The 24,481-nt window shown below is 44.4% G+C and overlaps 1 protein-coding gene across 1 annotated transcript; it reads right to left on the reverse strand.

Moving 5' to 3' along the window:
- Positions 1 to 202: 202 nt before the first annotated feature.
- On the reverse strand, positions 203 to 13,888 carry shha (sonic hedgehog signaling molecule a). The gene is made up of 3 exons (XM_041184605.1): positions 13,583 to 13,888; positions 9,239 to 9,500; positions 203 to 885 (listed from the first exon to the last, which is right to left on the reverse strand). The coding sequence occupies exons 1-3, from the start codon at positions 13,874 to 13,876 to the stop codon at positions 203 to 205; spliced, it is 1,239 nt and encodes a 412-aa protein (XP_041040539.1). The 5' UTR covers positions 13,877 to 13,888.
- Between the last annotated feature and the right edge of the window lie 10,593 nt (positions 13,889 to 24,481).

A 24,481-nucleotide genomic window follows, 5' to 3' on the forward strand; every position in this document is an offset into this window, starting at 1 on the left:
AAGTTCCAGATTTTTTGTTATAAACAAGTGAACAAATAAACAGAAACAAACAGATAGAAAAAAACAATACAACGAAATAAATATCCCCGCCCAAAAAAAAAACTTTCTGGGGTCTCTGTTGAAATTCTACTCTTGTGTGTGTGTGTGTGTGTTCTACTGTAAAGTCTGTATTCCTGTATCATCTCGCCCTCTGTAAACTATTTCAACTAGAGTCCCATGTCATTCCCAGTGGATGAATAGCTGCGTCGTCCAGAACCCATCTGCCTATTTGGTACAAGACGCTGGAGTACCAGTGGACGCCATTTTCCTGGACAGTACTGTTGACCATTAGTGGGTCATTCGGCGAAAATAAGGACTTGACCGCGTAGGTCATTCGTATAGGCGCGAAAGCCCAGTGGGCCAGTGCGTGGTCCTCGATCACGGCATAGCAAGAGGCCAGAACCTGGTTGATCACGAGGTTGCCCTGGACAGTCAGTGGGGCGTAAGCGCCTGCCATCTCCTCCAAGTAAACCTTCTCGACCGTGGCAGGCTGGAGCCGGCGCCCGTCCCCATCCGTGATGTAGACCTGGTGCCCGGGCCTCACCTTGCTGGCGAACAGGACTTGGCCGGGGCTCGACTCCTGCCCGACGAAAAGCAGGTGAGCCGCCGTGAGGGAGAGCCTCTTCCGGGGTTCTCGCGTTTCTATCACGTAGAAAACTTTCTGAACCGCTTCCACCCTGTCTAGGAACATGATGAAGTCACTGTAGAGAACGTTCCCTTCACCGTCCGCCACCAGTACCCGGTCACCTGGTTTCAGGTCCTTCACTGACTTGGTGCCCCCGTTTTCTAGACTCACTTGAGCTGAAGCTGGGAAGCAGCCTCCAGACTTAGCGGCGACTGAGTTTTCTATTAGGGAACAAAAAGAGAGGAGCAGAAACAGATTCAGAACGATTGTTAACTGTGTTCTAGACAAACCAGAAATATAAACAGGCAAGTCCAACCAGGCGATATTGACTGCATTTGGAACAATGGGACGTTTCTATTGTCATTCTCAGGTCAATGTGTCTCTGGTATGCGCCCCAACTCATAGTAGCAACTTGATTCAGGAGCCAGGAGCCACTCTGAGCCCGGAGCTCACAGCAATGTGAGATTCCTCGTTTCACAGAGCCCCAGTTCAGACAGGACTGTGCAATGGTAACACCGCGCGAAGCAAAGATGTATTTGAAATATCAAAGGTTTGCATTTACATAGCGCCCTTAACGTCCCATCATGGAAGCAGAATCAGGCCAACAACAACGACGGACCCAAATAAGGACACGTTCGAGCAGGTAGCCCAAAGCTCGATAACTGAACGTGCTAAGGTGCTCGAGCGACCTATTGGAGCCCCTGGTGACTTTATAAATTATTGTATCAAGTTTAGCAAACCCACCCTCTCGACTCTAACATCAAAGAAGTCCTAAACATTTAGCCTTTGAGCGAGGGGAGCGCTTGCACACTTGTGTAAACTGCCTTGTATAAACTCTTCGCCCTACGGCCAGGACAGTGTGACTGAGACCTGCCACGTGACGCTCTCATAAATAGCGGAATGGGGATGAGTAGCTGTTATGAAAGAATGAACATAACATTGCACTCAACATTGTTCCAAGCGTGCCTGGAAATACAGCAGACGGGTGTGAGACCGTCCAAAATTCAGTCTATATGTGTGTGTAACTGAATTCTATATTCTACGAACACAGCCCGAAGCTCCAAGTCCGGAGGGAGCTGGGAATGGGGGTGTAGAGTTTTCAAACACCATTGATGGGTCATGTAAATGTTTTTTTTTAACAACTGGCCTTCCAGTATTTACATCTAGACTTGCTCATAGTTAAGTATGTCTGTTCGTTTCCAGCTACAGAGGTGCCACTCTTGATGCTTACATTAAATCGATAACCTCAAACTTAAAACCAGCACCTCGGTTTCAGGGCACTGGCTGATTTCGCTGCAAACACTGGAGAGGAATCCCTCTCTTTTAAAGTCAATTATCATTGAACTGTAAGGATCTTTGATAAAAAGTGAAAATGCTGGTAAAATACAGTGCGTCCGGCAATATCTGCGGAGAGAGCAGAGTTGACGACTCGACTTGAACTCTGTGCAAATGAGCGGGTTTTGAACAGGGCCCAACGTCCGTGATTAGAAGTTCTGAGGACAGGGCATCGGCCTGACACGTTAACTCTGTTTCTCTCTCCACAGATGCTGCCTGACCTGCTGAGTTTTCCCAACATTTTCTGTTTTGATTCCAGATTTTCAGGAGCCGCTTTTGCAATGATCTTTGATATCATTGCATATGTTTTCTGCTTATCATTGTATTGATATCATCAATGCGGATGACCTAATCTGGAAATTGGTTGGAAGGAGTTACAGAGCCCTCCAATCTGACAGAGAGAAATGAAGATCAGGCATCAGGTGACTGCTTCGTGGAGAACGTGTCATTTCTGGCTGACCCCAAGTGATCACCCCTCCGCATCCAATTCCCAGATATCAATCACACATGTCAAAGAATGAAATGAAGAGCGGTTATGATTAATGCATTTCTCTGCATCATATCTACAGCATAGGTTTAGGAAGATAAGGAGGTTTCTTTCTCTCTCTCAAAGGGTATGTGGAACTCTCTACCCAAGAGAGCAGTGGAGGCAGGGTCATTGAATTTATTCAAGGCAGAATTAGGCAGATTTTTGATCGACACGGGAGTCAAGGGTTATTGGGTGGGGGGGGGGGGCGGGGGACAGACAGGAAAGTGGAGTTGAGACACAACAGGATCGGCCACGAACTTATTGAATGGCGGAATAGGCTCAAAAGGGCTGAATGGCCTACTCCTGCTCCTAAATCATCTGTTCCTATGTATGTTCTAGAACCGATGCCATGGCTCTTTAAATTACATGTTTACCCATATAATAACATTTCAGGCAGGACAAGCAAGATCTCCGCTGTTCTGCTCCGAACCTCCCATCAGACTCCTCATCTGTGACTCTGGAATAAGTAGCCCTACACTCCTTTAACATGAATCGATCCAGTGCTTAACAAAAACGTCACTGTTTCTATTTCACCCTCCGCACTGGTAAACTGGTTCCCGATTCTATGACGAAGTGAATGTCCAGTTTTGATTTCACTTTGAGGGATGCCTCACAGTCCATGAATATTATGCTCACAGAGGGAAACCTTCCCTTGGTAAAACTTCCTCCATGCCCATGAGCATCCGAAAGCCCTGTATGGAATCTTTCCTCCTCATGTCCTCCACCTCCCCAGAGTAAAGTTCAAGAACAGCCCACCTTTCTGAATGCCTCAACCCTCTAACTTGGGGAGTCCCCTGGTAGCCTTGGATTGGAAACCCTTTCCCTAGAACAGGGAGACCAACTCCATACCTCGTACTCCAGATGCGCCTTCAACACAATTCCAACCTTCGATTTATAAATCGCACGCCAGCTGCACATCCCGATATTTGTTTGCTCTCTGGGCTGCTTGGGCGGGAAAATGTAACAAATAGTTTAACCACCCAAACACCCAGATCTCTTTCTTGCTGCGCTACTTCAAGTAGGTGCCATGTACCATAAGGACATAGGGTCAGGAGGAGTCCATTCAGCCCCTCGAGCCCGTTCCTCCATTCAATGAGATTATGGCTGATCCGTGTTTTAACTCCATTTACTCACCTTGGTGCCTTGCCTAACCAAAAATTCCACCAACAGAGGAAATAGTTTCTCCCTATCTACCGTTTCAATCCTTTAATCACCATAAATACCTCAATTAAATCACCCTCTGAGCTTCTATACTGGAGGCAACAGGAGCCTAGTCTATGGAACCCATCCTCATAATTTAACCCCTTTAGCTCCGGTCTCGTTCTGGTGGATGTGTGTGGCACCCTTTGGAAGGCCAATGTATTCTTCCTGAATTTGCTCCCCAAAACTGGGCACAATGCTGGAGCTGGGATCGACCAAGTCTCTGCAGAGAGCAGCAGCAGTCCCACTCCTTTGTAAGCCATCCCCTTGAGATAAAAGCCAATGTGCCATAAGCCTTTTTCATTATGGTTTGTAACTGCCCAGTAGCTTTTGACGATTTCTGTAGGCGGGCTCCTAAATCTCTCGAGTGGTCTTGCCCATTTGAAATTGCGTGAGGCTATATGTGTTGTCATGTCTTAAAGAGAGCTTATTTTCGATTGTGGAGATACAGTGTAAGACATAAAAAAGGAACACGTGACACGGATAATGAGATATTGGGGCAAGTCACATCAGAGGCAGGCAGAGGGCAGCGTTCACTAAATAATGAATTCACGGATAACTCTTTTTGCTTTGTCCACATTTAAAGATGATCTCATCATCAGCAGGCAGCTATGATTCACCGTCCAAGACCAACCTGGGGAATACAAAGTGTGAGAGCAGTGGGATTAACCCCATACAAAAGCAAAACTACCGCGGATGCTGGAAACCTGGAATTTAAATAAAAACAGCAACAAATGCTGGAAATACTCAGCAGGTCTGGCAGCATCTGTGGAGAGAGGATCAGAGTGAATGTTTCAGGTCTGCTGAGAACCGCTATCCCCTGAAATGTGAAAGCTCATCCGAGGTTACATAAAACGCTATATTTCAAAACCAAGAAAGGCCAGAGCTGTTTGTTACATTGGGAAGTATTAATGTGCTTTCAGACTTTTGTGCTCCACATTGCTGTGTTCGTGTTATAGGAAGATAAATGCATAGCTGAATGTGTGATTATATATATATAATATTTTTATATGTACGCCCTGTGACTATATAAATAGTTAAATGATAGAAGATAGATGGAATTATTCATTGCTCATTATTTGGTATAATTTAGCGCTAATTAGTTAGAAAATGGATGGACAGCAATGAAGAAGTGGATTGAAGCAAGGATTTAGAGATATTTCCAGTTTACACTGATTAAACCGCGAAGTCAAACTATTCCCCTTTAAAACAGCCTAGTTTCCTTATTGTCTGGGATTTGGAAAAAAAATTTATTGATCCTTTCCACTCATTTCCTTGCTTTCTGTGGCCAGTTTTTTTTTCTCTCGTCTATCTTTCTGAAGGAGATTGGGGTTCAACCTGTTTCCGTTGACTTTAGGATTAGATCAATTGGATTTTATTTTTTACTATTTCATAATTAATTATCGTTCTAAGTAAACCCTTCGAGCGCAAGCCTGAGTAATTTCATTTCAACGTGTCGCGCCTAGACGGGACATTCAAGGGAGCAGCGGGATGAGGTGATGTCCGGCGTTGGAAACTTCTGAGAAAGTTGAGTGGCCAATAGTGAGGCAGGATTTCTTTCCGAGGGCCAACAGCCGCTCCGGTTCTTCCGCCCGCCGCTGCGTAAGCTTAATAAGAAATCAGACCGCAATTTTCCTTCGTTCAGACGAAAAGGCATCAACCATTCGCTAGCACGTCTGCTCCTCAGGAAAGTACTGTTTAATTGGCAAGAAAGAGCAGCAAATTACATTTTATGGATTTGTTAACAACTTTCTCGCCTCCATTTAATGGATCTGAACGGATTTGCTGGGGCTTGTCACAGATTACATGCAAGCAAACACGAACAAATTGTTTTTTTTGGGGGGTGGGGGGGGGGGTGGAGGTGCGGGTGGCGGTGGGTGGTGATGGGGGTGAGGGGCTGTGGACAACTCCGGCCCGGCAGAGGAAACCGACCTCTGCGCCGAAGGGAAACAGAATGGCTGGGCATCTATCTTCCCGTCTGGTTTTAGTGGGTGAGAATTGGTGCAGCAGAGAGAGTCCCCTGGGAGCTGCTCTGTGAGGCGGACGCCAGGCTGCTCCAGTGGACTCGGTCCACGTCGTCTCATTAGAATCCAATCAAAGAAGCCGTATTGTCATTCGGATTCAGCTAATGGGGGAGATCCTCGTGGAAGAGAGGACATTTCCACTTACTTTCCCAGCTCCTCTGGCTGTTTGCTCAGGTGCAGAAACCCCCTGTGTGTCAATTCACACATACACTACACGCCAGAATGCAGCCTCTCGCGAAAAAAAAAATCAGTATTTGCACAGCCAGAAACACTGTTCGTTTTCCTGGCCACTTCAAGATGTGTATTTGAATTTTAAATGACCGAGATTGGCTTTAGATGCTGACTGGGGCCATCATCAATGCCTCCTTCTCTCTGTTCGTCTGACAATGATTCAGGGGTTTGAGACATCTCGGCTTTGCATTCCTATCCGCGGGATCATACTTTCAGCAAATAGAGATGTAGAAAGCGAATCTTCCTCGCTGGTATTTTCCCCCCTCTGCAGACAGCATTTAATCTTCTCATATGATTCACTGACATGAAATGATGGCGGAACAAACGGATGGAAGCCTGAGCTAGCAGCATTTTCTAATAGTTGGGCAAATCCATTTGGTCCCGTCACACGACCCACATGACATTGACTAAAATGAGTCTGGAAAGCTCAGTGTGTTTGGAATTTTAAATTTTAGATTTGTCACTCTCCTATTCAAAAACTGAAAACGGGAAGGCTGGATTACACTCCATTTTAGATGAGTCTTCACGGAGTTCTTATCCGTAATTCAAGATTTTTTTTGTGTGTTGGCTGGCACAGCACGGAAAATTCTACACTAAGACAGTGTGTGGCGTTGCAAGTACGGCGAATGGGCGGCTGCAGTTTTCTGTAGGCGAGAGCAGACCAGGATCCACTGGTCTGGGGTGGGGGAGGGGTGTGTGTGTCTGTGTGTGTGTGTGTGTGTGTGTGTGTGTTATTAAAGCAACATCTCAGTGGTCAAGAGTGCCCCCTTTCCCGTGAGCTGTTCACAGACGTGGAAGGAATAGAATTATGGAACGGTTAAAATAGGCTCTTCGGCCACTCAGCTCGTCCCAGTTTAACGAATATTCTTGTGAACCACATGAAGTTTAGAAGCGTAGTGGTATAGTGGTAATGTCATTGGACGGGTAATCCAGAGGCCTAGACTAATGCTCTGGGGACATCGGTTCAAATCCTACCATGGTGGAATTTTAATTTCTATTCAATGAGTAAATCTGGTACTGAAAGCTAGTCTCAGTAAATGGTGACTATGGTCGATTGTCTGCCATGCTTACCCGGTCTGGCCTCCATGTGACTCCAGACCCACAGCAATGTGGTTGACTCTTAACTCCCCACTAAACTCAGTTCAAGGGCAATTAGGGATGGGCAACAAATTCTGGCCTTGACTGGGACACCCCATTCCATGAAAGGCTAAAAGAAACCTGCACGACCTACAGAATAGGAACCATTTATAGAAAAAGTGTGTGCGTGTGTGTGTGTGATCAAGCAGGAGATAGATATATAGAGAGATTGATAAATAGAGAATGATAGATGGATTGTTCCTGTTTGACTACACTAATGCAAGTTAACCTAGCGGAGAAAGAAATCGCCAGTTAGCCCCAACACCGTGCAACATTAGTGAGGGATTCAGCAAAGTCCAATAAAGCGTCTGCCCCAGTTCTCTCCACCACCAACCCCACCACCCCCACCCCCCCTCCCCCCCCCCCCCCCCCCCCCCCCCACCCAGCCCACACACTTCACAGTTTGCAAAACGTAACAGCAAGCAGGGTATCTATTACTCGCAATATTATCGTTGATTCAAATGCTTGAGTGTTCAGTTTGTTTAAAATATAAGTTACTTGTTCTAATTAAACCAGAGGTGAAGGCATTTATTCGAGTTTCTCTACGAAGCTACATACCGTTCTGTAAAACTCCGCATTTGGTGCCCCAAAAAGTGCCAGTGTTCTTGATTTTTGCAAAGTATGCGGGGGGGGGGGGGGGCGGGCAGTTCCTTGGGAAGAGTGCGATTAACACCCAGGACTGTTAATTACCATCCGTGTAATACAAAACACGTGGAACCCAAACATCGAGAGGGGCCAGTTTAAAGAAAATTGGGATTGTTTTATTTTCAGCTTTATTTCAAACTGCTGTTCACGTTTTGCCGACTCCTGGAACTATATTTATTAAGCAGTCACCGCACGTTTTCCTACTTAAACTATTATGAAGTCTTTTAATTACATATCTATCTGTGAGCTGAGACAGTTTAAGTATGAGCGCGTATGTGATCTATGCTGCTGGATCTGTCCAGCGGTTTCCATTTATGTACACTTAGAGACTGGAGCAAGAAAATGCTTAAAGTGACCAGGTCCGTATTCGTTAGAGGTGCAAACGTTGCAATTCGACGTTAATCAGAAAAGGCGCCCAAAATACAAGACTCATTTAAGTAATTCAACGGTTTATTTGCAGGCCGGGAGCATGTGAACTAGTTAAAGTGTTCTAGTTATAAGTTGCTAGTTAGGAATGACGCGAGATCTACTTTAGAAGTCTTTTGTACCTAACCCATGCTGACTTGGTCAAGGCGGTCAACCAGTGAACGTTAACACCCTTCTTATCAATCTACTGACCAACGGGGGAGAGAATAGGGGCCTATTTGGTTTATGTTAACTCCAATATGAAAGCACTGCTAATGTAGATGTGGGTCCTCTGTGGCTTTATCTAATATCAGTGTCAATCAGGTCCCAATGGCCTCGGGATGCAGTTGATCAGTGGCCCACCAGCTTGACTCGTTGGTAAACAGTGGAGGGATACACTTGCTCTTATAGATTGGGATTCCACCGCCGCCCCATCCCCACCCCACACCCCTCCTCCACTCGCCCAGGCCTCAGGGCTCGAACAGGGAGGCTGGTCCTAACCAAACAAATAGCGGGGAGCTTGTCAGTGCTCCGTCCTCATAAAATGCGACTTCAACCAAATTCTCTCAGGTGCACAGCTCAACCTTTGCGAGTTTCAAAGTACGCACAGGTTTTCTTAGCTCTGGTGATTGGTGTGTGTTCCAATGGAGAGACCCTTCCCCCTATCACCCATTCCATCCCCGCACCCCCTCCCCCGGAGACAGAGAGAAACTATTTGCGTGGACTTCTTCCTAGTTTGGTCTGGAGGTTTGGTGATTAGGATTCTGATAAGGATTATGAAGCCGGGGACAATGATTCTTGCCTCTTTAAGACAACATCCTCATTCATTGCACTTCCTACCACTCCCATGAAATAATGAGCCATATTATTTATTACAAGATCAGTAAAACTCGTCTGTAATGTTTCAGCGCCCCCACCCTGCAGGGAGTGACAGGAAGCGTTGGCTGGCGCCTGGGGTGCCTTAAGATTAAAAGTGTGCAGTGCAGATACGAAATATGATCATGTTCATCAGAACAGCCTACCCGGCTGATGAGAAAGGCATACAGTTTCTTTAAAGTGCTCCCTCACCTGCTTTGACCGAACAGTGAATGTGGGCTTTGGATTCGTAATAGACCCAGTCGAAACCCGCCTCGACGGCCAGCCTGGCCAACATGCCATACTTGCTCCTGTCGCGGTCCGAGGTGGTAATGTCCACGGCTCTGCCCTCGTAGTGTAGGGACTCCTCGGAGTGATGGCCGTCTTCATCCCAGCCCTCTGTAACCCTCAGCTTCACCCCGGGCCATTGGTTCATGACTGAGATCGCCAGGGAATTTAATTTATCTTTACACCTCTGTCAAGAATGTAAAGAAAGAAGAAAGAAAGAGGGAGAGAAATCAATTAAGTATGCCCGTCCATATTGTGGATTTTGTGAATGAAGCACTTGATCATTCCGGTAACACACTCGCCACCTCCTATTGATTTAAGCATGGGCCAATTATATACATACACAGAGACTAAAAAGATGACAGTGTCATAGGGAGAGGAGATTCTGGACCTCAGGCTAAGGTCGAAGGTCTAACTACAAGACAAATGCAGAGGAGCTGTAATCTGGCCTGTTCAATGCTTTCCCACCTACTCAACTTTCTGTGCTCACTCTAAAACCCGGCTCTTGTGTCCATTCGACTTATCTGAAAGGTAAGTGAGAGACACCCTCGAACCCCCTGATGAATGTAGGTTGTTTTTATTAGGCAAAAACAGTTCACATTTTTCCTGCTCATTATTACAGCGGGTCCTTAGGGTTGCGAGAAGAAGGGGGTTTGAAGGTATACAGTGATGCTACGGGAGGACCAGCCTTCAACCTCGCTCAATTGCCCAAAACGCCCTGGAAGATGCTCGTGGTTGCTCGGCGCAATTAGACCCCAGAGACGAAACGGGGGTGGGGGGGGGTTCTGTTATATTTCAGTTGATTTGTGAGCTAAATCGTTTTGCGAAAGACAGAGGGAGGGAAGGAGGTGGAACTGGACAGTGTTCGTCACTGAACTGCAGTCTCACCCTCTGTGAGGATTGGGTACTGGGCTGTTTGGCCTTCTCCAGGACAACTCCCCACAACACTATCCCAATGTACGAAATCTAACACATCAATCCCGGGCCACAAAGACTCTTTTCAGAACGGACTGTTGGAGGGTGGTGGGGCTGGAGGGGGTGGGGAGTGTGGAGGGGGGTGGGGGGGAGGAGGTGGGGGGGGGGGGGTTGCTGCCTGACAGAAAGAGAATTTTTGTCGCTGTCGTTTGTCCTTCTGTAAGAGCTGACAAGATTGCAGAGGAAGCCTTCGCTGCCAACTGTATGCTTTATGGTTAAGGACAGTCCGGATAGTAAACTGAACATGCCCGCAATAGGCAAAAGGCGAGTGCTGCTATTAATGATTGCCCCCGTTCGGATTCCTGGCAAAATATGGTGTGCGGACTTTGGCTGTGGCTGATGATGAATGGTTGTGTCAGCTCTGCAGGTAACAGCAGCACAGTTCAAGGGAGTCAGGAGTTCATTTTGAGATCTATTCTTCACGAAGACATAACAGTGCATGCATATATTGTCCGCAAATACACCCCCCCCCCCCCGCCCCCACCACCACCACACCCACACACACACAGCACAGGGACTTAAAGTCCACCCTAACTCTAACTGTACACCTGCCTTTTCGCACTTTCAGCAAATTCCCCCTGCAAACTCTGCCAATCATTTCAAATGGCTTTCACTGCACCAGGTCGCCAGTGCGCACACGCAGGGCTGTGCGACCGATACCCCCATCACTCGCCACCACCCCCCCTCCCCCCCCTCTCACCACCTCCCTCCTTAATGGTTCCCTCCGAACAACCCCTCTGGGACAAGTGAGTTGTGAACGAGCAGGGCTCGGCTTAAGGCTCCGTGACACGCGGCTCCTTTAAAACAAGCAGAAACTGCAGTCTAGGAAGGTCACAGCCCTGGGCTTTTAACCCGAAGATATTTAAAGCAGAGGCGGATGGTGATACATTGTCAGTCCGAAAGCGGCGAAAAACAACAACTATTTATCCATTCGTATGCCGCCAATTCTGACCAGCCAGCTGCAGAAAACTCAGCTCGGGTACCGTGGCCACGGTTAACAGGAGCTTCTAACCCCAGAGACCGCGCGTGTTAACCTACTCACGCGGACATTGGGAAATGAATAGCGAAAGGGAGAAAATGAAACACTTAACAGCTACCTGTCAATGTAAACAGCTCGCCGGAGCCCGTCCGAGGAAGAAAAGGGGGGGGGGGGAGTTCATTTGTCACCCCGCCTCCACCAAAGTCCCAACACACCTACCAAAATCCCACAGACAGATCGCCGAATCGATTATTCTCAAGGGCTTCCCCCACCCCCCTCACACCAACCCTCGACTGACCCAACCACCCTGCACACCCACCCTCTTACCCACCCTTTGCCCGAGTGTCTCAAAATGTTGTTCCCCTCCTTCTCCTCCTCCTCCCCCCTCCCCCGGCCATTCCCTGAACACGGATTCGCCCTGGGCTGCCGGTTTGAATCGGGGAGTGGAGGTGGTGGGGCGGGGGTCTGCCTGTTCTGATATCACCCGCGTTGAACTTGACATCCAGAAAGCCGAGGGAAACATTGAGCGAAATGCACAGGCGAGGCACAGAGTGTGGTGCTGTCGCTGCCTCCAGATTGTCAGAAATCGACAGAAGGTCAGAAGTTCAAACGCTCGCAGCTAATGCAGGAACCGTGTAGAGAGGCTGTCTATTCCCAGGGATATGTCCTCCCTGTGCTGTGCATTCGCCTCTCCTCCCAGGAAGGCAGCAACACATTAGAAATGATCCGGGTGGGGGAGGAGGGGTTGGGATAAAAAAGCCCTAATGCCGACATCCAGCTATTTCTGAGCCAGGTTTCCGAAGAAACCTTGGGAAACAGCAATTTTATTTTTGCTTGCCCCTTCCCCCCTCCCGCCTATCTTTTTTTATTCCTGATTCGTCTTTTCCAAAGTGGCAGAGATACAATTGGACTGAACTATGCCATCGCCACTGGTTATAAACATATATAGAAAGAGAGAGACATGAGATCTGAAATCGCAGCCAGTCATGATCGATCACAGAAGAGGAAGTGGAGCTGTGTGTATGTGTGTGTGTGTGCGAGAGAGAGAGAGAGTTGGCTCAGTTCTGCCGGCTCCTGTAGCGTTCAAGCAGCGGCGATCGTCGGCGATCTGGGACTTCAATGAACCCCGACCGTCTGCAGATTGAACAAGCTTGAAGCCAGCCGCTCGCTTTCTTGCCCTTAAAGCGACACAAAGCGACGGGGACCTTGGATAAAGCACCGAAAGAACTGCACGCGCTGCTTGTAAACATTCAGCCACTCTAATCGCTTAAAAGGGTAACATCAACGTGCTTGGAAAATGTGCAGCCTCTCTCTTTATTCCTCTGCTTGTTTTCACTGCATGTGATCATTAAATGAGCGATTGAGATTTATAGAGCGAGAGAGAGAGAAAGATATTGTTTACACGTTTAAATCCTAGCAGTGACTTTTGGTGGGTCCCACCACATAACAAGAGGTAAGCACGTTACGCCGCTTTAGGAAGGGAACTTCCCGTGACCTCTGTGATTACCTGAATATTGCAATTTGAGAAATGGTCACCAAACTCTCCTGCTAGTCGACCGGTGCCTTTTTAATGGTTTGTGTGTGTGTGTGTGTGTGTGTGTGTGTGTGCGCAGGGGTGGGGGGGGGGGGGGTGCGGGGGCTGGTGGAGGGGGAACGGGTGGAATCTGTAGCACGGGAACGCACACCCGGACACTGTCACTTGCCCTTCTTAAAGGAATATCAATATGTGAACGCATCGATAGGCACAGCGCAACGCGATGAAATGTTGATGTGGCCCGCGTCAATACTGCAAAGACAAGGCGAGCGAGGGGAAGACGGGTCGATTCCGCCCCCTCCCTCTCGCTTCCTCTGCCTCCTATATTTAGAAAAGGCAGCCTCATTAAGTCATCCTAGCTCAGATCTGCCAGGCTCAGAAGCTATCTTAATTGGAAAGACACAGAAAGAGAGAGAAGGGAAAAAATAAGTCAAGGGCTGGAGGCTAGCAACGATACAAGCAGCCCGGCGGTCAGTATTCACTTGGGGGTCCCACTCGTTACTCTGTACACTCGGGTTGATCAAAGTCCAGGTGCCGAGGCTACTGCAAACACATTCCTAAAACGAGTTTCAAGATGCGTCGCATGCCAACAGACAGAAAAAAAGGCTGAAAAGGGATAGAAAGGGCTCAGCGGAATGTGTAAAGTTTTCCCCTATATGTACCCGTCTACTCCAACCCCCAACTCCGACAGATGTTTTTTTTTTCCTCTGTCGCACACCTCGACATACCCGACAGCACTCGCCGACAATGGGAATAATGTCATTTATGATTCGACCCGTACCTGTGTCATCAGCCTGTCAGCTCCAGTGTTCTCCTCATCCTTAAAAATTATGTCCGGATTGTAATTGGGTGTCAATTCTTTAAACCTCTCCGAGTTCCTGGTGATCTTGCCTTCGTACCTTCCACTTGCCCCCAGAGTCTTTTCTGCCACATTGGGAATATATTGCTTGTAGGCCAGAGGGGTTAATTTTCGGGGGTGCCTCCTTCTCCCGTAGCCCCTGCCCGGCCCACAAGCCTTCACAGACGAGACGAGAGAACAGCATATCAATCCCACTAGCACAATTCGTGTCTGCATCGTGCCCACGGAATCCAATGGACTCGGGGCTTCTATGTCTTTCTCTGCCCTCTTGCTATCTCTTCTGTCTTCCTTTCTTCTGAGCTCCTTACTGTCCTCCGATCCCTGTTGAGACAGGTGCTGCTGGAATGGCAAGCTTCAGATCCGCGATAACGGTCACACATCGGAATTGGGAGCCTTGGCAGCGGGGGTTTTGTTTTAAAATTGGAAATAAAGAGGACAAATGCTGTTTAAAGGATACGAAGGCTGGAGACGCTTCAGAGAGACTGGCTGTACAGCAATGTAATATAGCCTCAGAAGGCACAACGGTGAGATCTGATTGGCCAGCCAGCAGCTACTGGCTTCTGATGTGTTTCAATAAAACCAACAATTTCCGAAAATTCACCTGAAGTCTGGCGTATCAGGAGCGGGAGGAGGACTGCCTGTCGTTATGAAAACATCAGTTACAACTTGTTTTCATTGCTGCGTCTCCCCCCCCACCCCCCCACACCCCCCACCACCCCCACCACCCCGCCCTGGAAATGCAAATCAATCGCCCAGATTGATTGACTTTAATGTAAGATCTTCTCGTTTGACGTACGGAACAGCGAGCAATTAATTGATCCAAATTCCAAAATTGTTCTTATTGTGAAGACGATGTTGTTAAAGCCGGCTATTTGACAGTGTGTATCTATTCTCAAAAGAGATTTTCAGAAATACTCTCACATATAAAGTCAAATGACAAATATAAGGTGGTAACTGTGCAAGTGGTATTTCATAAAACTTCCCTATTGGTATTTCAGATACTTCAGACTTTCAATTCCTACTGCGACTTTTAAATAAAAATAGACTTCTGTCCTTAAATTCCTGGAAAGTTTAGAAAAAAATAAGCCTTTGGTCTTTACGCTGGCATTTATTTAAGTCCAAAGGCTTATTTTTTTTCTAAACGGCTTAATTCACCTATTCACCTATTCACATCTTTGAAGGTTGAAGTAGTCTATGAAATTTAAGTTCTGATAGAAAGTTGAACTACGAACCGTTAGTTAATTGGTACTTGCTTTCTGAATGCACTTGGTGTAAAATGTTGGTAGAAACTGCAAACATTTCAAGGCTGGTAAGCAGTCACTTGCAGAGTATTTTGCCACCCAGGGGTTTTATTCTAAATATTGTAAACACGCTACTCATGGAATCAATAATTAAATGTTTCACCACAAAACGTCCAGATCAACCAGGTTAAAAAATTATGATCTGAAGCCAATTGACTATTTGGGCAGTGAAGGTTAAGGCGGGGAAAATCCTTCCTTTTCCCCCGTTAACCAAATCCTTGCTGGGAAATGCACCCTTTTATAAGTCGACACTGGCACATTCTGGTTGGGGAGAGGGAAGCAGAATACTGCCTGCGAATACAATTCAGCATGAATCGCTTGACAAGAAAAGTTTTATTTTAGCATTAATCTCGTGCATCGTAGAAAAAAAATGATGCCCTTATCCCGACCCAAGCCAGACAATTGGAAAGATATTACAATATATATACAGATGGTGTCCTAAGGCTATGGCCACAGTGTAAAATCAGGACCTCATTTTGGCTAAGCAGGAATTAACTTATTCAATGGAACCTTTTAGCAGCGTTGTAACCGGGCACAGTCCCGGATTGTCAACTATGCATTTCACTGAAGGTTAAAGGTTTGCTCCCTATTTAAGTGATCTACATTCTTTTTATAAGTTTTAAATAGAGCTACATTTTCAAATAGAAAGTTTCTTAAGTTTTGCACCCTTCTTAAATCACAATCACTTGTGTGCTGCAAAGGGACTTCACGGCAGAGGAGGTGAACAGAGTGATTCAAATGCCCATGATGCAAATCAAAGTAACAGTCTTCCCCAGGAGTGGACTCCTTACATTTACTCTTCTGAGGCTCTGCTAATAGTTATTTAAAATATTTAGCACGAGCATCGTTGATTTAAGTTGCTTTGCTAAATTTTCATAGCACACTCCCAAATTTCACTTACACAGGGCATAGAGCAAGCGACCATTGCGGGCGATGGATTTTTACCCAGTCTTTATATTTAACTGATGTGCTATTATGTGTTTAAAATGACATTCCTAAATAATACAAAACACATACCCCAAAGCGTCAAAAACACAGGAACACATTCCCAAATAACACAATTCAATGGCTCATTGTCAATTAATCTAATCAAGATTCTTGAAGCAGTTTGCTTTGTGCTTGTGCACATTTCTCGTGTTCTTTCCTTCATTCTGCCTGCCCCTTACCTTTTCTGACATCGTAACCTCCCAACTGCTTGTTTCTTTGACCCCCTCACAACAACAAACACCACCACCCCCCCACCCACCTCCCCACCCCCACCCCTTCACCCCAGCCTTGTTGAAAGAAATGAAATTATTGCCTCCTCCTACGTCAAGCTAAAAAAAAAGTATAGCCGTCCACTCTGGATCTGATTGGGAAAGTTTGTTTTTGAATCACTCCAGGGCTCATTTGCACTCAATACCCGATTGATTTAGTATCGGTCCGTGTCATCTTTGCACCGAGCATATTTTGTTTTCAGACCGTGGCAATCGCTCTATGTGTGTGTAACAAAAAAGAAACTTTGATGTGGGATAGTCACCTGTCGATTTTCCCGATTAAATCCGAATAGGAGGAGCGCATTTAGTCCGCTACCGTTGGCTTTGCATTGCCAGTTCATCCCCTCCCTTTTCCTTCACACACACATATACACACACACACACACACAGAAATGCCCGCAATTGCTTTCATCTTGTTTCCAGTGACAGACCGCTTTTCAAAAATAATAAAAAAAACCCGCTGGACAATATCAAAGTAACTTTCAGACAACTCGTGGGAGCTGAGAAGTCATTAACTGGAGCAGCCGTCTTGAAGTCCGCTCGATTATATATATATATATATCTACAAAACGAAGCTTGTTCGAGGAAGCGGTTACACAGGCCTTTTTTAACAACAACAATAATAACAACAAGAACAATAAAATAGAAACGACTTGTTTATGTTACTCCATGCTCTCATGACTAATTTAACAGTGGGGAACTTTCCCCCATAAAAAAAAGGCCTTGTAATTAGACTCTTTATAAATCGACTCGAAGGTTTCAGTGAGGGATATTGAAAATAAAAGCTGGTTAAACCGTCCCTCTTCCTCCCCCCTCGAAAACACTGCCAAATCTTAGTTAAAGGCTTTCCATTTGTTAACATGGAAGGAAACGGTGACCCAAGTGGGACCCCAATAGGCAACATACATTCGTGTTGCTATGGGATTCTCTAAACAATGTTTTATTCAACTGTACTTATGTAAAAAAAAATTGAACAACTCCCTGGATTATATGTATAGCACCAGGTAAGTTTCATTGGGTTATTTTACACTTGGTGTTCATCAGGTAAGATAACAGTTTCAAATGTCCTGCGTTGCGGTTGTCCACATTGTAGCCCCGCATGGAGACGTTCACTTGCTGGTGGTTCTAATGACTTATAATTGACCATTGTTCCGACTTTCAAAAAAAAATACAAACCGAACTGTTTGGACCGGTTTGCAACCAAGTTTGCTGCATTTAACATCACCAATCACCAGATACACGTCAACATGTTGAAGGAGCAGCCACGACTTTATCACTCAAACACTTGCTCGATAAAAATGTTCATTCGAACACTTTCATTTCCAATGTCTGGGGAGTAACAAGTGAATCTGCCTGAGGTTTTCCTCTTTGCCCTTATTTTCACAGAGGAGGTTTGAAAATGTTAAACCTGCAAAATGTGCCGCTTGTCAAAATCTACGCACCCGCTGAGCAATAGCCTACATTCTTAGTTTTAAACTGAAATTCTTTATTTGAATTGGATCTTTGAAGCGCTTCGGGGCGTCCCGGGGATGTGAAAGGTGTAGGGTTATATTTTTATTTGTCGTTTTTACATTTTCATTGCGTTACAAAACATTTGCAACACTCAAACAGGCCGCTCGGCCCAACAGGTCCATGCTGGTGTTCACGCTGCACATAGATGCTGGCAAATGCAACAAAATAACAGAGTTTGACGATCTTCGTCAATTAGCCTGAAAATATACCTTTGCACGATCAGGCACAAATAGACAGATACACAGGAACAGACGCAGACAGATACACAGGGACAGACACACAGACAGACAGGAACAGACAGATTGGCAGAGGCAGACAGATCCACAGACAAACAGTGACAGAAGCAGAGACCGAGAGATAGAGACAGACAGACACACAGACAGCGGCAGCGACAGACACGCAGACATAAAGACAGAGAAAGAAACATAGAGACACAGCGACAGGCACACATAGAGAATGACACGGAGACATAGATGGTCAGAGCCAGGCACACAGCTAGATAGACAGAGAGACACACAGATGGTCAGAGACAGACACAGAGCCAGATAGGCAGACGCACAGGCAGAGAGACAGAGAGCGACCGACAGACTCACAGATAGATGGACAGCGACAGACACACAGGGAGACAAAGACAGGCACACAGTCAGGTAGACAGGTACAGACAGACACACGGACAGAGAACCAGAGACACAAACGCAGAGTCAGACACACAGACAGGGAGGCAGGCACAAACATACAGACAGATAGCGAGAGTCAGGCACACAAACAGAAAGACAGAGGCACACAGAGAGACAGATACATAAAGAGATAAATACAGACAGAAACACAGGCGGAGAACTAGAGACAAGCACACAGACAAATAGACAAATACAGAACGATCCATAGACAGAGAGCTAGAGAAAAAGAGACCGATTAGACAGATACTGAAAGACATACAGACAGCGACAGACACACAGATAGCGACAGGCAGATAGGCAGAGACAGGCGATAGGTAGATAATAGACATGAAGATTTCTGGTTCGACGGATGAACTGATTTGAATTTCGGTTTAAAGGTGAAAAAATCAAGTTTGCGTCTACAAAAAACATTTAATGCTCAGTTTTACCGGACATAGTGCAGTAAATAACCCAGCCAGTGAGGGAATATTTACAATCTTCGTTAGGAGACAAGTTTGGAAAGTCTAGGTAACAGTAGAACAAACAAATTATAATGTAAATTCAAAGTAATATCGTTTTTTAGATTACGAAAAGTGAGAATGATTTGAGACAGTTCATAACAAGGTATCAGAACTCCCACTTTAGCTTGCAACCTGTTTAGTGAGGGGGGCAAAACCCTTGCCTTATTGTCGAAGGACCAATCTTTCATTGGCGTGTGAACAACAACAACAAAAAAATGTTTCGAGTTAAGTAAAAGTACATCCATCGTTGTCTACTAATGGCCTGGCAGTCTCCTGAAGGGGGTGTCAAGAGAAACTCAATGGCATGATGCTAACTGAAGGGAGCTTGTGCTCTCTGGCCGAGGCAGGAGGGGCCTGGTTTGCCCAAAGTACACAGACAAGCGGCCGAGTGCTGGGGCTCTGTGTTTGGGTAAAGCTCGGAGACAATGCCTAGCCCCCAAAGTCCACCTCGGAGCCAACCCTAGCCATGGCAACCACTGTATTCACTAGTCCATGGCAGCGTCCGAGGTATGTGCATAATTGCGCTGGTTCCTTTTCTCGCATTGGCAAACTATTTTTTTAAACACAGTATAGATGTTGCCTTTTTTTTGTGTGTGACATATTTACACCCCAGTTCTTGTTTGTCCCACTTGTTTATGACCGTCCAGCTCAATCAGCGGGGGTGCGTGCACCTTCTGAGCACAGATTCAAACCCGTCCCCTTCACATAGAAAACGAAGAAAATTCGCCACACTTTGAAAAAGAAACATGGAATAATAAGGTGTAATTTTCTGTTAAAACATCACAATGTGATTGAAGGAGTTGGTAGTCCAGTTATTCTTTGAGGGTTTTTTTTTGCTTAAAGTTTGGCATTCATTCCATCCAACTTTTAGACAAGTGTCTTTTTAAATCTGTTTAACTGATGTGGAGCCAATGGCACAATCAGAATTTTATTACTTTGTAAAAAATGATCAGCATCGAATTACGTTCTTTTTATATATAGAAGTTTTATCAGTAAAACACGCAGCGGCTATTTAGCAAAAAAAAGACCATTTGTTTTCACGGAGCAAAACACGTTAAATTAAAATACATCCTGTTAATTATCTAGGGAATAAAAACTAAGGAAGAACCAACAAGACTTCAAAGTTATTTTTGAAATAATACGCGAGATGTTAAAAGAGATTTTAAGTCGTATAGTTTCAGTTTTAAAAACTTGCATTCATTTGAAGAGGACCCATTATGGGATAATTTATATCTTCTCTGCAGATACCTGAGAACTATACCAACCATTGGAACATGCATCCAATTTTACATCGTATCTCTGGCTATTTGCTTCACCTTAGTTTCCTGTATAAATCGTTACTGCTCTTTTAAAAAATAATCTTTATCTAGTGAGAGCTATTAAAGGGGAATGTGTCCATGTATATAAAATTTATAGTAGCATTTTGCGGAGCAGGTCGGTAAAGACATTAACTAGCTCCCAAACACACAAAACTGCTCACAATCCACTCGAGTGTTTAATTTTCTGTATTCAAGGTCTCCGCTGAAGTTATGCCGCCAAGTTTTATTTCAATCTATAGGCAAAAGCAGAACAATTGTCATCAATACTGATACACTCGGAGGGTTGTGTGATTTTGCTGAGAGTTTAATTAAACCAATCAATTCCTTACATTTCATGGAATGGTGAAATGATTTCAGCCACAGGACATGGCCATTTCACCCATTAAGGCTCTGCAGGTGCTAACTTGCTAACTGGAGCTATTCACTCTAGTTCTTGTTCTCTATCCAGTCAGCATAGCCGACAAATATCTAACCAATTCCATTTTAAAAGGTGCCATAGTCTCTGCTTCCATTGATCACTTCTAATAAAGCATTCCCTGTGCACGTTATTTTTTGGGTGGAAACATTTCTACTGACTTCCTCATTCATTGTTCCAGTGATAAGATTAAGTTTAGTCCCTTTGTTGCTGATTGGCTCCACTGTTTGACCGATCGTTTATTATTTACCCACTCAAAACCTTTCATAATTTTGAAAACTTCTATTAGATTACCTCCTAAACTCTGTTCAAGTAAAAATTCCCCAATAGCTCAAACGTTTCCATAACTATAACTTCTCATTCTTGGCATCATTGTACAGAATCTTTCAATGGTTCTGATATCTTTCATAACATGGGAGCCAAAAATTGCACACAATATTCTAATCATTGCCTAACCAATGTCTATACAAATTTCAAATCATCTAATTGCTTTAGATTCCCCTTTATGAAAAATCAAGAATCCTATTTGAAAAATCTATTAATCTGCACCCCACCCTCATACAAAAGCAAAATACTGCAGATGCTGGAAATCTGAAATAAAAACAGAAAATGCCAGAAATATTCAACAGGCTAGACAGCATCTGTGGAGAGACAAAGTTAACATTTCAGGCCGGATGAAGGGTAATTGACTTAAACCTTTTGCTCTGTCTCTCTCTAAAGATGCTTCTTAACTTGCTGAGTGCTTCCAGCATTTACTGTTTTTATTCCTAGATCCCTCTTTCCCTTTTCTCTATGTAGGATCTGACCATTTAGGCTACACTTTCCTTTGCCCCTATTTCTCCTTCCCAAAATGTGTTACTTAACAATGCTCTGGCACCCAGATGAACTTCATCTGGCACCCATCCATATAGTCTGCTGATCTGTGAATGTCTTCCTGCAATTCCCTACTTTCTTCTCTGACCATTTGCCATGCCTCCCAATTTATTATTAGAATATGTTAATATTATTTCCATTGTAGCTATGATCAAATCATTAATGCACATAGAAAACAGATAGGTTCCAGCACTAACTATATTTTGCTATTTTGAAATTCATTCACTATCTATGTTTTGTTTTTTGTACCATCTCTTCTTGTCCATCTTGCTGTTCTCCATTTAAAGTTATGCCCCTTCATTTTTGCAGCAAGTCTCTTCTGTGGCACCTTATCAAAAGTTGCTCAAGAGTCCATATATACCCAGATCCATCACATCTTCTTTACCCATTCTTTCACAAGATTCCCTCTGTTAAATTAGTAAAGCTGAGTTTATTGCTGGTAGTGCACTTGTATCAGCTTTACAGTCGTATAAGTGAACAATGTAGGGTTATGTTGTCAGCTTCCAGTGCTCTCTAAAAATACATTTATATAGCAACTTGACAAAAATCATTCTTGGAATGTAGGCATCACTAACAAGGCTAGAATTTATTGCCCGTTGAGAAGGTGGTGGTAAGTCTTCTTTTCGAACTGCTGCAGTCTGTATGGGGAAGGTACTCACCCAGTAGTGTTAGGTAAGGAGTTAAAGGATTTTGACCAAGTGATGATGAAGAATGAGAAACATATAAGAATATAAGATCATTAGCAATAGGAGTAGAGTAGATCAAATTGCCCACACAGCCATCTCTGCCATTAATTTCCCAAAAGACCAAAAACCTGTTCATCCCAGCTTTAAATGTATTCAATGATGGAGCATCCACAACGCCTGGGTAGAGAATTCCAAAGATTCACAACGCTTTGAGTGAAGTAATTTCTCCTCATCTCAGTTCTATATGATTGGCCCCTTATCCTGAGACTGTGCCCTCATGTTTTAGATTCCCCAAGTGATGGAAATAGTTTTGCAGCATCCCCACCTATCATGCCTCTTCAGAATTTTGTAGATTTCAATGAGATTGCCTCTCATTCTTCTAAACTCCAGAGAATTTAAGCCCACTTTACTCAGTCTCTCATCATAGGACAACCCTTTTATCCCAGGGACCAATTTAGTGAACCTTCACTGTTATACCTTCAATGCAAGTATACCCCTTCTTAAATGTGGAATCCAAAACTGCACACAGTACTCCAGATACGGTCTCACCAAAACCCTGTACAACCCTATACAAATCTGGGTGGTCTGTGATTGGAGTAGACCTTGGAGCCAATGGTGTTATCATGCATCTAGTGCCCTTGTCATTCTAGATGGTGGAGGTTGTCTATTTGGAAGGCAATTTGAAAGGTGAGAGTTGTTGGGAGGTATCCATCTATGTAATGTAATTTCAGCTTCATGTTGTTAACTTAACATTGGAAATAATACTTGCAGGCAGATTGGTGTTCTGACTCCGAAAGTGCATTATAAGAGGAAGAATAAATTCCTCTTCATTCCATTGTACATGAGCTGGTATATACCTCCAGTATATCTGAAGTTGTGTGCAGAGCAGGACGTTTATCAAATTGTAGAATCTAGTCATTGTGCGATAAGCACATATGTATGCTCCAAGCAGGCAGTATGAAAAGCAGTTTCCAGTATAACTCCAGGCTTGCCAGATATGCTTCATATTCTGCAGCTAATGGTCTCAGACAGATGAAGTAGTGTAACAGCAGTATAAGATGCAGGTTATAGTGGGGTTATAATTCTGAGGAACTGAACTTTCCAAACTTATTTCAGGCAGGATAATGCATCACATTGGTGTTGGCTTGATTTGAAGTCAGATCCTAGAAGTTTAATATATGCCAATATATCCCCTCCTAATGCAAGAGGGTTCAAAGTTTATTCTAACTATTAATATGAGGTACAGGCTCTTCAATCCTTTCAATAAAATATGTTCTTTTGCATTGTTGGCATAAAAGCATCCTGTCTAACTTTGCAATTAAGGAGAGGTATTATAGTGCAATACGATTACTATAACAGTTACATAATTGTAGAAATGCTTTAAAATACCTTGGAGAAAAATAGTAACTACATTATATAAGATGCTGATTTTGCTATGGAATTTGCAAATCTAATGAAACTCAGAACTAATATCTCTTAAGTCTAATTGAACTTGGTATCAATGCCTGAATCAATACTGATGTACTTGGCCACTGAGGAAGCATTAAAAAAGCTGGCAAATTATGCTCTGCACGAAGTGTATTGCTTCATCTTTTTAGTCATAAGTGGAAAAAAAATCTATTGGACATCAAACTAATTCCTTTGATTTAAAAGGAAAAGTAATACCATAGTTAATTAAAATAATGTCATTGCATTATTACAAACTCAGTGATGGCTAAATGAAAAAAAAACACAGCCATCTCCCGAGAATTGGCCTATAAAAGCCCAATGGTGACTATTGGATGTAGCAACCTTATGCAGTGACTGGAGTTCCTGGATTTTTTACTCAAAGAGTATGGGAAATGTGGAACTGTCTAAATAATGACATGGTGAAGGTGAATAGCGTTAACGCATTTAAGAAGAAGCTAGATAAGTACATGAGGGAGAAAGGAATGCATGGATATGTTGATAGGGTATGACAAAGTCAATAGAGTGGGAGGAGGCTCAGAGGGGGTTGAAAGGTCTGTGTTTTTGTTATGTAATTGACTCAATGTTGTAGAGTGGATGCTGTGTCATATCATCATAGCTATTCCTCACAAATTGAAGTGATTTTCAAAGTTATCTGTGTGGAGAGATTCTTTACAAACATTGCCATTCCTCCTGAGTTCCAAAATACAGTGTCATCCATTCAAAGAAAGAATGCTTTTCCCCTTGGTGGAGGCTTCAATAACTAGAGAGCATAGATTTAAGGTAAGGGGCAAGAGATTTAGAGGAGATGTGTGGAAGAATTTTTTCACCCAGAA

The sequence above is a fragment of the Carcharodon carcharias genome, chromosome 3 (assembly GCF_017639515.1).
Source record: "Carcharodon carcharias isolate sCarCar2 chromosome 3, sCarCar2.pri, whole genome shotgun sequence".
Taxonomy (NCBI): domain Eukaryota; kingdom Metazoa; phylum Chordata; class Chondrichthyes; order Lamniformes; family Lamnidae; genus Carcharodon; species Carcharodon carcharias.

Bases quoted from the DNA above. Each gene is read 5' to 3' on its own strand.
- shha (XM_041184605.1), bottom strand. From the start codon at position 13,876: ATGCAGACACGAATTGTGCTAGTGGGATTGATATGCTGTTCTCTCGTC. The intron at 9,501-13,582 runs GTACGGGTCGAA...CATTCTTGACAG, and splicing joins CTGACAGGCTGATGACACAG to AGGTGTAAAGATAAATTAAA. The intron at 886-9,238 runs GTGAGGGAGCAC...GTTCCCTAATAG, and splicing joins TCACTGTTCGGTCAAAGCAG to AAAACTCAGTCGCCGCTAAG.